The 14,330-nt window shown below is 45.9% G+C and overlaps 1 protein-coding gene across 1 annotated transcript in view; it reads left to right on the top strand.

Moving 5' to 3' along the window:
• The window catches only part of AMOTL1 (angiomotin like 1), a 65,668-nt gene that overhangs the window by 25,346 nt on the left and 25,992 nt on the right, over positions 1-14,330 (top strand). The window contains 2 exon segments of the mRNA XM_031066059.1: positions 12-475; positions 10,664-10,940. Coding sequence (XP_030921919.1) covers positions 12-475; positions 10,664-10,940 — 741 coding nt within the window.

Raw genomic sequence — 14,330 nt, 5'->3', positions numbered from 1 at the left:
CCCACCCCGCCCCACCAGCCACCGCCTCCACGCCGGTTTTTTATGGCTCCTCCAGCCAAAAGTCCAGGACGGAGGGGAGGCCTACAGTGAACCGGGCCAACAGCGGGCAGGCGCATAAGGATGAGGCGCTGAAGGAGCTGAAGCAGGGCCACGTCCGCTCGCTGAGCGAGAGGATCATGCAGCTCTCGCTGGAGAGGAACGGGGCCAAGCAGCACCCCCCAGCCCCGGGAGGTGGGAAGGGTTTCAAGGCAGCCCCACAACCCAGCAAGGCCACGGACCCACGGGGCCCCCCTCCCGAGTACCCCTACAAAGGCAAGGCAGCAGCCCCAGGCAGCAAGGCACAGGAGCACGGGCTCTTCTACGGTGAGCAATCGTCACAAGATGTCCTCAAGGCCGCCTACGCTGCTCCCCAGCCTGCCCGGGCGGAGCTGGCCCTCGTCCGCTACCAGCCGCCCCCAGAGTACGGGCTCAGCAGGTAATGGCCATTGCGGGGGTCTGCAGGGTCACTGGTCCTGCCCGGGTGTCTGTGGGGCTTGGGCCTCGTGTAGAGATGGCCAGAGTGAGCTGTAGCTCCAGGCACACGGTGGGGACATCCCCCTGCAGTGGGGACATAACATCCTGTGGCCGGGATGGCAGGCCCAGCTGATGGAGGCACCTGCATCTCCCAGAGGACTCTATAAAGCTTATATTCCACTGTGTGCTACTTACATCTTCCCACAGGGCTCACGTGGGGCTTTCACGATACTGGGCCCCTCATGCCAGGCCTCCCTGTGAGCACAGGTTTATTCCAAGCGCATTAAAAATAATCCAGTGTTTGCTGGCTGTGCGCTGAGCCCTGTGAGTGGTGCAGGTCCTGCCTTCAGAGATGAGGTGGTGTGTTAAGGGCTCTTTTTCCATGTTGTACCCCAATGCAAGTGTTTGTCTGTGTCATCCCTTGTCTCTTTGACCTCTCAGACAGTTACTTTGTTGGGTTTGGAAGTCTGAAGTTGTTTGGTGTGAATGTGAGCAGTTTCCATGTTGCAAGCTGCCTCATTGAGTCTTTACTGATCCCAGAATCCCCAGAGGTTTTGTTGGCATCACTTTAAGTTGCACAGTTATTTTACCATAGCACAGGCACAAAGAAAGGGTGGTGCAACCAACCTGGCTCTTTCTGTCCAAAATGTGTAAACCATGAAATGCAGGAGGGAATGCTCTGCTTTTCCATGTTTGCAGCAAAGATGGGTTTTGTGTTGAGACAGGTAGAAACTCAAAGTGTAGTTTCAGTGGCAGGGGCAAGGTGGCTGTGACAAGTGGCAGGCCTGTGCTGAGTCCCTCTACAGCTACATGTATGGCCACTGTGCAGAGTTTATGCAATTTTTTCAGAGCAAGATGGTATTTTTAAGACTTCAGCAAAAATGCCTGTTTATGCAAAGAAAGACCTATGGAGATGTGAGGGCAACTGGGGCCATGCTTTTCTGCAGTTGTTTGTGATGCTAACAAGCATCTCCAGCACCAAGCAGATTCATGCCCACAGAAAAGGAGCTGGTTTGGGTATTTTTATCACTCTTGGAAAATGCTGGTTCAATAGCCGCAGAGTGTTCTGAGTCTGTGCAAGTGAGTGGAGCTGGGTGGTGCATGCACTGCTTCAGCTAACTGGGAACATCAGTGGAGTCAAGTAGAAAACCCTTGGGGGCCACTTCCAGAGCTTTTCCCAGTTGCCTGATCAGCAAGGTTAATGCTGAGAAACCTCCTTGATTCGGTGCAGATTTCCATTCCAGTCCTCAGCAAAGGCTGGATCACCCCAGCAGCTGTGGGGAGAAATCCACTGGCTCGTGATGGTGGTCACTGCTTGTTCCTGGCAAGGCAGCATCGTTTACCCCCAAATCACGCTGCAGAGAGGATGTCTACTACCCCTATGTGCTTTCTTTGCATGGTGCTGGAGAAATCTCCCTCCTGTCAGGTCCTGGGGCACCAGGGGAAGGGATATGCGGTGCAGCAGAGGACTGGCAGCATGACAGAGCAGAGCAGAGCCGAGCCAAGTTTTGCACACTTACTAAAAAAATCTTCAGTGCTATCTTTCTTGTAACTCAGCAAGGGCCTTAATACTTGTCAGTCTGCTATCCCTGACTATGCCAGCAAACTCGTACAGATGTTGGTTAGGGGGTTGGTGTGGCTGGGCTTGTTGCACCAAGTCAGGGTTTGCTCTAAGGTGTATGGTGTTTCTTGAGCTTTATTTAAGGCAGTTCTGGATCCTGATGTACAGGTGATCATTTTCGGGGCCTTTTTGGCTTCCTTCATATGCTGCCTGGATTTTGGGGAGGTTTTGTGTCAGTGAATGGGGGAACATCTGACTGTTTTCAGATGTCAGACAGTGAGCCTCTGGGTCTCAGCAAAGTGGTGGTCTTCATCCTCATCTCAGGCTTCTCTGTATTTTTTAACACAAGGATGTCAACTTTTCACTTTCCTTCAGCACACTTTTCTCAATTATTCATTACCTTTTCTCAATTATTATGAACTGCTGTCACTAAAAACCAGGAAATAAACTCACTTAGTTTATTCTGTGCTTATCCCAGTTTATAACTGGTCCCAGGTCCTGTATGGTCCTGTCCCCCAGGAAGATTTGGTTGACTAAAGCATTTTGGAGGTGACTTTATAAGCACTGTGTGCTTATTCATCACTTGTCATTTCTCTATCTCAGCAGCTGTGCTCCAGTGCATCCTTGCATGCATCTTGGCCCGCGTGACAGGATGGGCTTGCCCATGTCTGCGCTGCTTAAAATGCAATTTCGTAAAGTGGTCTCTATGCCAAGTATTTCAGTCTTTGGAGAGGATAAAGGCAGGTTACCTGTTCAGGGATGTCAGTCAGCCCTGTCTTTACTACAGGATTTGCCTGGGCAGCAGTCACAGTCTGAGCCCTGCTGGAGGAGTTGGGTGCAGGGGGAGCACTGTGTTACACTCCTAGGTTGCTCCCAAGCATAAACCTTCCTGTGAACCCTGCACTTGATCACTGCTTCTCCCCTTATCTGGGCTCTGGGGATGCTCACTGCCAGGCATCTGGCTGGCATGTTGGACTGTGACAGAAGAGGTTGAGATAGGGGACTGCCTCGTTTCATAAGGTTAATTAACAGTAGGGGTAGGGTTTGGAGGGGCTGGTTTTTGTGTTAGAGGAACAAGTGAGGTAAGGAATTTCAGCTTTCATCTGATCAGGAGTGTCTGGGAAAGAAGCTGATGGAAACAGAACTTTGCTCATGGTCAAATGGGAATCTCATGTACCCCAGCATCTCCTTCCCTCTGTCTTGGTCATATCACTTCCCCAGCCCATCCATCAGTGCAGGTTCATCCTCTGGATGGGGACCATGCGAGAGTCTTCTGTGTTCCACAAAAGAGGAGAAACACAGAGAGCATAGATCCAGAAAAAGCACTCACAGGTACCAGGGATGGAAAAGACTTAAAGGGAACCCCCACTTCCCCACTGTCCTTCTTTGATAAGGGAAATGTGGCTGGAAATGGACTAATGCTGACCAGGAGCTGTTGAAGGAAAATGGAATAACTGTAGCTGCTGCTTAATTTCCTTTTTTGGTTTGACTTTTTGTTTTGCACATGACTGGTTTTAAAGGAGACATTGCCTTTATAATCATTGGGGTGAAATCTTGAAATTTATTGTAAATTTCAAGATTATTAATTGATGTTGTACTGAAGAAATCCTAGAGTCATATGATGCGGTCTCAGCATTTTTATAAATTAGATTTAGTGACTTCTGTTTTATGGACATCACAGTTGCAGACCAGAATTTGAACCTTGAAGCTTAAAGGACAAAACAACTAGAAGGCAAATAAAAATGAACCAGTATTTTTTCCTTTTAAAATGTCAGTATTTTTAAGCCAGTTGCTTGGTGCTTGGGGCCCTGACTCACGACTTCTGAATGCTTTAAGTTAGCCAAGTATAATAATCTTTAGAAAACGTTTCCTTTCCTAGATGTGCAGCCATTATTGAATGGTGTCTTTGCTAACTTTCCTTAGGTGTAGGTTCAGAAAGTCACAGCTTGTTAGGTAAAAGGGCTTGGAACTAATCTAATTTAGTTTTTTGCATGATGCCATGAATTAATTCCAGTTTGTGAAACATTCAGTCCTAGTGAATATAACAATCTCCATCTGGAGAATCCATCACGGATTTTATAGCCTTGTTCCACTAGCTAATTGCCATCTCTGGCAAAGATCTCCATTTTAGTTTCAGCCTGTGTTTTCTAGTTACCAGGGATTTGAAAAATCTTTGTAAAATACAGTGAAGAGACCTGTGCTATCAGTTCTTTAATACATTTAACAGATGGAGTCCAGAGCCCTGTACTTATTTCACTATTGTCAAAATTCCTTTTTTTCACTGTGGAAGGCCAGCCTGAACACTGGTTCAGTACCAGCTGGACCAGAGGCTAATCAGGTGTAGTAACACCTCTGATTTGGCTCAGTGTTCCTTGTTTACATAGCTCATTAACATTTGCAGTTGGCACCCTGGGATCTCTCCATACAGCTTGTTACCCAGTCAGGCATGTGAGGGCTGTCACAGCCCAGGATAGTATATTCCACCCTTTCACTTTACCTTGCTGTATTTATTCCTGGATGGATGAACTTGGACCAGCTCAAGTCGATATTGTATCTCCATGTCGTGCTTAAACTGTGATCCAGATCACTCGGTGCAATGAATCCGCTTCATTGATCCCAGTGGCTCTTGTCAGATCCTGGTGTCTTTTATTCAGAATGATTTCTTTATCGACACTATTAATAAAAAGAGTGTATAATGCAAATGAAGCCTTGAACTGGAAACTCTGCTTCTTACAGAGGGGAATTAATTTGTGGTATGTGCAGAAGACAATCATGCAGGCACCTTTTCATTCTGATTTAATCCATTTTCAAAATCAGCATGCAGAATCAATGAAAAGAATAAATCTGGGCTGTTTTTAAATACATCCCATTATGTGCCTCATAAAATTCCACCCGGCCAGGATGTAGAAGTCTATAATTAACTACTGAAATAGTCTGCTATTTCTCCAGTATTTGTGTATTTATCCCCCCACACACATTACTGCTGTTTTCAGACAACTTGTTGATAGTTAGTGATTCAGCCATGTCTGTGGCTGCTGTCAGGGCACAAGGAGCTCGTTTTCTTCCCTGAGACAGCCCAGGTAGGTGGGTTTGCTGGCACTGTGGACAAGCTGAAGGATGTTACACCCAAACTGACTTGTCCTGGCTTTTCTCTGGCAAGGATAGCGCAAGGATGAGTGTGGGTTGCAGGCTACACTTCCATCTGACAGCTCTGCAGAAGAGCTTTGCTTTGTATCCTTTCCTTCTGGTCTAATATGCCTTACATTAAAATAAATGAAAGTGAAATTAAGCTGTTTCCACAGCTTGGATGATGCCCTGTCATTTCTCCTTACCCTTCTCTATCATTATCCCAGCTGGTTCCTCTAGAAGTGCAGAGGTTCAGGAAGGCACCTTTTCCTTGTGCTGAGAATCTGTTCTGAGTGTGGATCTCTGTGAGGAAATACAATATCCTGTCTCTCTCTACTATCAAGGGTATTTTTGATACAGCATATGTCTTTTTAGATTATCATTTTGCCCTGAGAATCTTCACATAATCGTGCCAAAGAAGCTGGACCAAGTCTTTCCAGAACTAACAATTGTCACCAACAAAACAGTAAATTCAAGAGATGTGAGTCCAAGTCTGCAGAGTGTTTTTTGAAACAAACACTGCAACTATTGCTAATTCCATCTATGAAGGCCATGTCTGGGCTTTGGCAAATGTTCTCCCATTTCTTTCTGTATCACCATTTAGTGATGGATCTATAATTGTGTTTCCTTGCACCATGACCATCAGACTGGGCTTCCTGACTTTGCTTGATCCTGTTTTTTTTCCTGCATGGTCATAATACTGTTTCTTCCATGTTATTACCAGTGAGACAGAATAGTGTTTGAAGTCTGCTTCATGAGTGCAGAAATCATAATGAAATCAGGTAGACACCTGGTCTGAGGTTAGTATCCTGACTGAAGGCTCCCAGTCAATGGGCAGGAATAAGCACATTTCACACACTTTTTTACTCCCATTGTAAGGTAAAAGCCTAAGGCAACTTCAAAGGACTGCACCCCAGAAATGCCTTATTCTCATCGCTGACTCATCCAGAGCATCCACAGAAGATGCATGAAGTTGTGAGATAAAGTTCCTTGGGAGAGTCTTTGAAAGATGAAATAGGCCAGTCTGCCCTAGAGGCAAAGGAAGGCAGAGCATTCAGAGAAAGATGAGCTAAATAGGTTAGAGGAGGGCATTTTAATTATGAATGTAAATGCCATGGTGTGTTGGAAACAAAGTCCTTCCTCTACTGGCCCCTTTCCATCCCTGAAGAGAGGAGAGCTTCACTGTACCTGTAGCAAGGCTGAGGTGGAATTTTCTTTCCAGAACATTTACAGGCATTTTCCTTTACTAATACTGTGCTGCTTTATCCAACAACAGCTCTTTTGTATTTATTTCCTGGTCATCAACAGCAAGTGGACTTTATCATTAATTTTCCTTTCCAGGTTTTTTATTTCTATGTAAAGTTACAAATTCTCCCCAGATTTCTGTGTCTTGGTAATTCTTGCTCCCAGGTGGTCCAGTGTAAGAGGACTATTAAGACCATGCCTAAATTTGGGGGCTTGGGCAGCCCCAACATCTTGAGGAGTTTCGTATGAAAGTGATGTCCATTGTCAAGTATTTTGCTGAAGACATTGTATTGTACGCTATTATGCATGCTATATCTGTGAAAAGAAAGAGAATGCTTGGTGACCCCAGCGCAGCAGCCCTTGAAAGCCTCATGGCCTGCTGGTGCTCTTAATTGAAAAAACTGTTTTTCTTAATTTTTTTTCTCTTTTTCCTCCTTTACAATACATTGCAGAAGCTTATGGGGGCCTGACTTCTACAATAATGCCAACAAAAAATATGTTTTTAATAGAAATGTAGCTGAAATATTGCAGAGATAGCCAAAACTCATAATGTTCCACTGCTGCATGCTTTTAAGAAGGATGATTGTTAACTAGAATGTTTGGCTGAAAGATTTTAACCTGCTCTAGTGCAGAGTAAGATCAACATTTAAACTACAGTAAAAGCATTGTGAGAATGTCATTCTTTACTAAGCCCAAAGGACCTCAGGATAATCCTGATTGCTGTGTTTCTTTGGAGCTTTACATGAGAATTTGGATAGGAACTAAGCTGCTGTTATAACATTCCTATTTTTGCAAATGCTGATTTGTTAGTGTGAATTGCTGTGTTTATTTTATTACATATGTACTCAGAGATTTTGCAGTTGGCTAAGTCAGAACTAAATTGGGACAGATTAAACAAGTAAAAAGAAAGTTAGAAACATTAATTTTATTGAATAGCTGTGCTTCAGGAGATATAAAGTCAGTTGTACCTGTTTCAGTTTCTGAGCTGGAAAACGCTGGAGAATCTCTCCTGTGACCATGGCTGCTGAGACTCTAGTGGCTGGCAGCTGCTATGGGGTGTAAATCTTTAGTAGCTCAGAAAATAATTTGCAGTTCAAGAACATAGAGATCTCTGTGGTCTTTCCTTGCTCTGTAGTGTAAATCTAGACAGACTAAAGTGACAAGAAAAGATGAAATTGAGGAAGGGGTAAGATTTCCCAAAAGTACAGTGTCAAAAGTTCATGCAAGGGTCTAAAGGGTGTATCTATGGACAAAGACTGCTGTGCTTCATAATGAAAAAGAAAGATTGCTGTATCTCCACTGGTTTAGATTCAGAGATCAATTTAATTCTATTGCTCTATGCTATTCCCATAAAGAAATGAGAAAATCTGTACCTGCAGCAAATCTTCCAAATTTTCTGTTTTCTATTAAGTGTCTTTGTAGGGGTGTAGCTTTGTCCAGACAGTTGGGCTTTTACTTGCACAAAACCAGTGGTGCCTTTTCTTTTGGTAAAGACAAACAAGTTCACACTTAACTGAACTAATTGGTGTGGTAAAACGTGAGCACAGACTGGCTGTCAGCAGCATTGAGGAGATGTTGCATGCTTGTCTGAGTTCACATTCACTTGTGGAGCATCTTTTGCACTGTGAGTAACATCCCTTACTCATGATGTTATTTATTGTTCAGATTTTTGAGCAAAAGAATATTCAAGTCCCACGATGGGCATCAGGACCCTTGCCAGGTGTGCACACTGGAGCACCAGAAGGAGGGGGGGATTGCGGGGATGGTGTGAGAACTATGTCCATGATCAGAGGGCTGGAGCACCTCTTCTATGAAGACAGACTCAGAGTTGGAGTTGTTCAGCCTGGAGAAGAGAAGGCTCCAGAGAGATCTTACTGCAGCCTTCTAATACTTAAAGGGGACTTACAAGAAAGCTGGAGCAGGACAGTTCTACCAAGGCCTTTAGAGATGGGATAAAAGGAGATAGGTTTGAACTGGAAGAGGGTAGATTTAGATTAGATATAAGGAAGAAAGTTTTTATGCTGAGGGTGGTGAGGCACTGCAAGAGGTTGCCCAGAGAAGTTCTGGATGCTCCGTCATGGGAAGTGTTCAAGGCCAGGTGGGCTGGAGCCCCGAGAAGCCTCATCCAGTGGAAGGTGTCTGAGCCTGTGGCAGAGTGGTTGGACTAGATGGTTTTTAAAGATCATTTCCAACCCAAGCCATTCTGTGATTCTATTAATTCCTGTGTGTTTTGTTGTGAAGTGTCATATGGCACCTCCCTGGCTTCCTGTCTTTTATCCTCTTTCAGTAGACATTTAGCTCCTTAGTTATTAACCTGCACCTCTGCCAGAGAACTAATGTGCCTGGGACTGAGAGCAAACCCTTCTGGCCCTGGGAGCTACCAGGGGGAATGGCCCCTCTCCTGTGCTCTTGAGCCGTCTCCGTGGATGTTTAATTTACAGGAGAGACACAGCCTTAGAGCATGTCTATGCTAGGCAGGTCAAAGCCATCTCAAGGCCAGACTGAGCTCAGCACAGCGTTCCTCACTGCTGGCTGCATGAAGCTCTGCTGGGATCTTCTTCCCAGGGACGCTGGTCTGTACTTCTGACCAAGTTAGCAGTGTACTTGTGTTTGGTGTTTCCTCCTTCCTTTCAGTACCTTTCTGGGACAGAGTGGATGCACTGGGCAAAGCTGGGATGAGAGTGTGGGACTGTGTGTGTGCTGTGTCTGGGGGCCTGGAGATTTGCTTTCACTCTAGTTTGGACAGAAGATTAAGGCTGAATTGCTGGCTTTCTTTGCTGGCATGTGGCTTGGCAGGGACAAGTTTGTTAGAGCAGTGCTGTTCATTTTCTAGGGCAGGATTTTAAAATTGCCTTCACTTTTCAGCTTTGTTCTGCTGCAGTCGAACAAAGTGGTGGGTTATTGTCGGTAGAATTAGGCCAACACTGAAGGCTTTTGAAAACCCTATTTTGAGAAGCTGTGTAGGTGCTGAAGACAACAGTAACCATAATTACTATGTATTTATATAGCACAAAATTGTCTGTCTAAGAAAAAGCATTCATGGTTCTTTGAGGCCCAGTGGGGTAAATATGTGCATTATGTCTTGTGCTGTGTGTAGGGTACAGAAATAAAGTTAATGGTATCCACAGCAAGCCTAGCAGCTTGTGGTTACGTTAAAATACAAATCCAGAAGGTGCTTGATTGCAGACTTCAGGTGGGGTCCAGCAGCCAACTTATTTTCCAGCCAAACTGGGCCCTGACACTGAGGTACCACGTGGTGTGGGTTGAGTCTTTTCAACAAGATCAGTGTAGAAATTTCTGAACTTTGGCATCAGGACTGAGAAGTGGCTCAGCCTGTGCACAGTGAGATTTTGCCTGGGACTGCTTCCTGTGGCCGAGGCTTTGAGGGCTGCCTGTGCAGTGGATGGAGGGATGGAGGTGGATCAGGTGAGGGACTCTGATCCCACCTGGCTGTCAGCTGCAGGCTTACCCTCACTGCTGAGACATCCTCCTGGATTGTCTTCCAGCCACTGCAGATTATGATACGGGTGTATTAAAGAGCTGCCTGCTGACAGCAAGCCTAGCTCACAAGCAGATCCACTACCAGCTCACTGCTTATTCTTCCGTGATATGAGTCTGGTGAGTGATAGATGCCCTTAATCAGGGAGTGACACAATGAGGTCTCCCGCTGGAGGATGGCTTTCATGGCTCACTGTGATTGAATGGGGCTGTGCCTCCAGCAGTTCTGCAGCAGCACTTCCTCTTCTACTTGCTAGAGCCACTCAGGGATGCTGCTTTGCTCACATCACTTCCTCTTGCCTCCCAACTCAGCTGATCCACTGGTCTTGCTCTGGGCAGGGAGTGGTGTTCAATGTGTGAGTAATGCATGCGTTGTGTTTTCTTCAAGCCTGCCAGCTTATGCTTCTCAGCCATGGTGTTTGTGGGAAGGGGAGGCAGGAAGAGGCTGGTGGCTGCTGAAATATTAGCTGCACACCTAGGCAAAAATGCTGGTTTTGAGTCAGTGCTTCCTTTATGCGCTCATACCAGACATGTATGTCACTGTGAAGAGCAGGCGAGGAGACAATTTACCCAGTCTCTGCTGCAATTGTTGGCATTTAGGAGTCATGACTGTCCAGTTAGAACACTATTAATAAACCATGCAGTCACTAGGTGAAAGCTCTCGTAAGCATTTCGAGGGCGCGCGGCTCTAACGCTTCCCCCATGTGTGCTTTCCCACAGCCGACAATGCCCGCCGCCCTTCCCGCCGCCGCCAGCCCAGCAGCACAGCCCCATGTCCTCGCAGGCCACCGCTGGCCCTCTGCTCCCAGGCTCCCTGACCCCACTGCCGGCCCCCGTGGCTGCCCAGACCCCAACACTGCCGGGCCAGCCGCTGACACCCGACGCCTTTGCCATCGTGGAGCGGGCACAGCAGATGGTGGAGATGCTCTCAGAGGAGAACCACGTGCTGCGGCAGGAGCTGGAGGGCTACTACGAGAAGGCAGACAAGCTGCAGAAGGTAGGTGTAGAGATTGGAATGGAGCCTGGCCAGGATAACCCTCTTGGTGCTTCTGCCTTTGGGCAGCTGTTCTTTGTAGCTGTGTCACTGCAGTGGGTTTGCACCACTGGCCACTTCATGGTGGTCTCACAGAAGGGTAATCCTGTGCCTTGTGGGCTCTACTGCCTTTAGGATGAAACAGAGCAGTCCATCACATATCTCTCAACTGGGTATTTTCCCCTTCCATCTTCCATGCTGGCCTCACTGGAGCTTTCCCTGGAAGTCTCCCATGGGTGGTATGTTCCTGGTGCAGCAGGGTCCTGCACCATCTGCACAGGGGTTAGAGATGCAGGTGAGAACCATATGAAGAGCACGTTCTTATTTGTCCCAAGCATTCTTGTCCACCACAATAAGCTCGTGTGGTGCTCCACACTCTTTGGAAGTGTAACATCCACCAGTGGGGTTGTCCATTGTTATGAAATTGATGAACGGGGTTGTCCTAGAGGCTTTCAGTTACTGCTCCTCCAGTTTCTAAGAACTGATATTAGATATCCATTTGAACATGTTGGTGACTGCTTTAATGAACTAAAAGCACTGTCCCCTTATCTGAAAGGACCATTTGATAAAGATTTTGCTTGAAACCTATTTTTCTAAGAGATCCTGCATGTTCTTTTCTATAAATATGCAGGTTTTTTTCAGCGCCAAAGGGTGATGTCTTGCACACTGTCTGGGTGAGAAGATGAAGAGTTGTATCAAATGAAGTAGAAGTTGCTTAAAACTGAGGCGCATTGAAGGCAAATCAGAGATGCTCCCCAGATCTGATGGCTTTGTGTCCCAAGGGCTCAGACCAAATAACTTATTTTGGACCCTGTACTACTATTTCATTTATGTCTTCCCACCACTTATACACAAATAAGCTTAGGCTGCAGGTCTTTTCTCTCTGGATTTAGGAGTCTATATAAGACCTCAATTTTTCTGTATGCTGTGTGGATCAGGGTGTTCTTAGGGACATCCTTCACAGAAGAAGAAGCAGCCCTCAGAGACCATGTCCCAGCTTAGGGAGAAACTTCTCCTTAGCTTTGGGAGAAATTTGTGACAATCTGTTCAAAGAGATTAGGAAAAAGACCACGTGTTTTGTGACTGCTGTCCTTTCTGCCTCCTTCTCTGCAACAAGATGAGTTGAGTTTATTCCCAGAATTTCCTAAACTCAGTTAAAAAAAATTTCACAGCAACGTTAACTATTCATGAAGAAATCTGCAAAAACTTTATTACTGACTTCCTGTGGCCTTTGTGGGCAAAAAGAAATATTCCAGCTATTAATTTTACAAAAGCTGCGTTGTTCTGTAAAAGGTATTTAAGTGTAATGCCCTATAAATATTCTGGTTTCTTTCACCCTTGGAAATGGTTCTCTCTTTATCTTGGATGCCCTGCAAGTCTGTTGCATCAGACACCAACAGAAAGGTATTCAAGCATGGGCTGAAGTCTCACTTCAGTCAATAAAGTGTGGACTTGAGTCCCATTGACTTTGGGGGAATGTAAGCGGAGTATTGAAGTGAAACACATACTCAAGTGCATTCTTTCTTCAGAAAACCAAATCTCTAACACATGGTATCCCTCCCATGCTGCTTTTGCTGTGTTTGAACACAAGGTCAGGGCAGGTCTTCCTCAGTTCCCACAAGCATTGCCTCTGAAAATGTGATTGAGTTAAATTATGTACTTTGGATGTGAAAACTCTTCCCTCTTATTGCAAGTGGAAAGGTCAGGAATGAGTACTTCTTGTTTGTGGGTAAGAGTTTTATTCTAGGTAGGACAACCTTCCCATCACTTTTATTCATTACAGAACAGGGGAAGAAGTTAGAGAAAGTCAGCCCGACTTGTAGGACTCCCTGGGCATTTGTACAAACAGGTCAGTTCTGAGGGTTGTCACATTCTCAGTTGTGTGTGAACAGACTTTTTTCTAGAGAGGTGATGAGTCCTTCTGCTGTTTGATGAGTTGCCTTTTTTTCTTACCTAAAAAAAGTTGGAAGAGGAATTGTGTGCATTTAATTTTGAGCTTTTTGGATGATTTTCCCTTTTCTGAGTAGTGTTACCTGCTGAAGTTTAATTGCTAGGCTGGGCTGGCTCTTCCCCATGCCACATGTGTGGGTTGTTTGAGTGGGTTGGCTCCAGGAGCTACCAGGCAGAGAAAACGCTGAAGTGGGTTTTTTTTCCTCCATGGAAGAAGGAGAAGGAAATCCCAGAGCTGTTGAGAAACGCCAATACAATTTATGGCTGTTCTTCTGCTCTCCTTTAATTTTGTTCAGTGCTGATGGAGCACTTGCTACAGGAAGTTTCTGCCTCCAGGGCTGCAGGGAGTGTGGTGATGTGTTTTGGGAAATACCAGCATATAGAGGGACAAGCAGAGCCCTTGTGCTAACCAGCTGCATTGGGCCAGACTGTTAGGCTGTGGAAAGCCACTTTTGTGCTGGCAAATCTGCTCTGCTTTGGTAGGAGCTGTCTGGGGAAAGCATCTTCTCCTGCAGATAGTGGCTCACCAACTCCCTGAACAATTCAGAGAGAACCAAATTAAAGCATCTTGCTGAGGGCATTGTTCATATGCCTCTAAAGCACTGAAAGGCTTGGGGCATTGACCACCTCTCTAGGGAAACCTGTTCCAGGGTTTGACCACCCACTCAGTTAAGAAACTCTTTCTCATGGCTAGTCTGAATCTCCCCACTTGTTTCAGCTTTTGTACTTGTGAACAAGCTGGAAGCACAAATTGGGGAAGGTAATCAGGTTTCGCCATCATGGCTCTGCCAGGCTTCCTTGGTGCGTGGTTTGGAGATGCTGCCTGCCCATGGGCTGTATCTTGACAGAGTGGCTCCAGCATTGTAGGAGGTGCAGGTCCAGGCTGCTGGAGCCTCACTGTGCGTTCCTACACACCCAGTGGGGTGACAGCTCCAGTGTCGCTGGAGCTTTCACTCTGCAAGTGCTGCAGCTGGAAAATCATGCCTGAAGCTTACTGAGAGGAACCTAATAATTCTTCAGCAAGTGGAGGTGAGCTTGCACCCTGGCTTCAAAAATCATGAATCTGTCCCACCCATGACTCAAGAGGCCAAAAAAGCACCAGATTTAGAAAGGTACTTGGGAGGCTATGTGTGTCTTCTGGTTTTCCAGCCTGCACATTATCAAGCCTTTCTCGATGAACACAAGGGCCAGGCATGCAGGAACAGATTCCCACATCAGCATTGATCATCTCTGCAGCAATAATTTTAGCAAAGCTGTATCACTTAACATGATATTATCTTATTAAAAGAGTTGGATGGATTGAGCTGAGCAGCAAAACTCTACCCAGGACTATTCTTCTGTCAGTCTTTTGGGCTCAGGTCTTAAGATTCAAGTTCACCACTAAGGGCTTCCTCTGCATACCCT

The sequence above is a fragment of the Geospiza fortis genome, unplaced genomic scaffold (assembly GCF_000277835.1).
Source record: "Geospiza fortis unplaced genomic scaffold, GeoFor_1.0 scaffold16, whole genome shotgun sequence".
Lineage (NCBI taxonomy): Eukaryota > Metazoa > Chordata > Aves > Passeriformes > Thraupidae > Geospiza > Geospiza fortis.
Note: the sequence above shows the minus strand (reverse complement) of the source record. Positions and strands in the feature narration are given on the sequence as shown.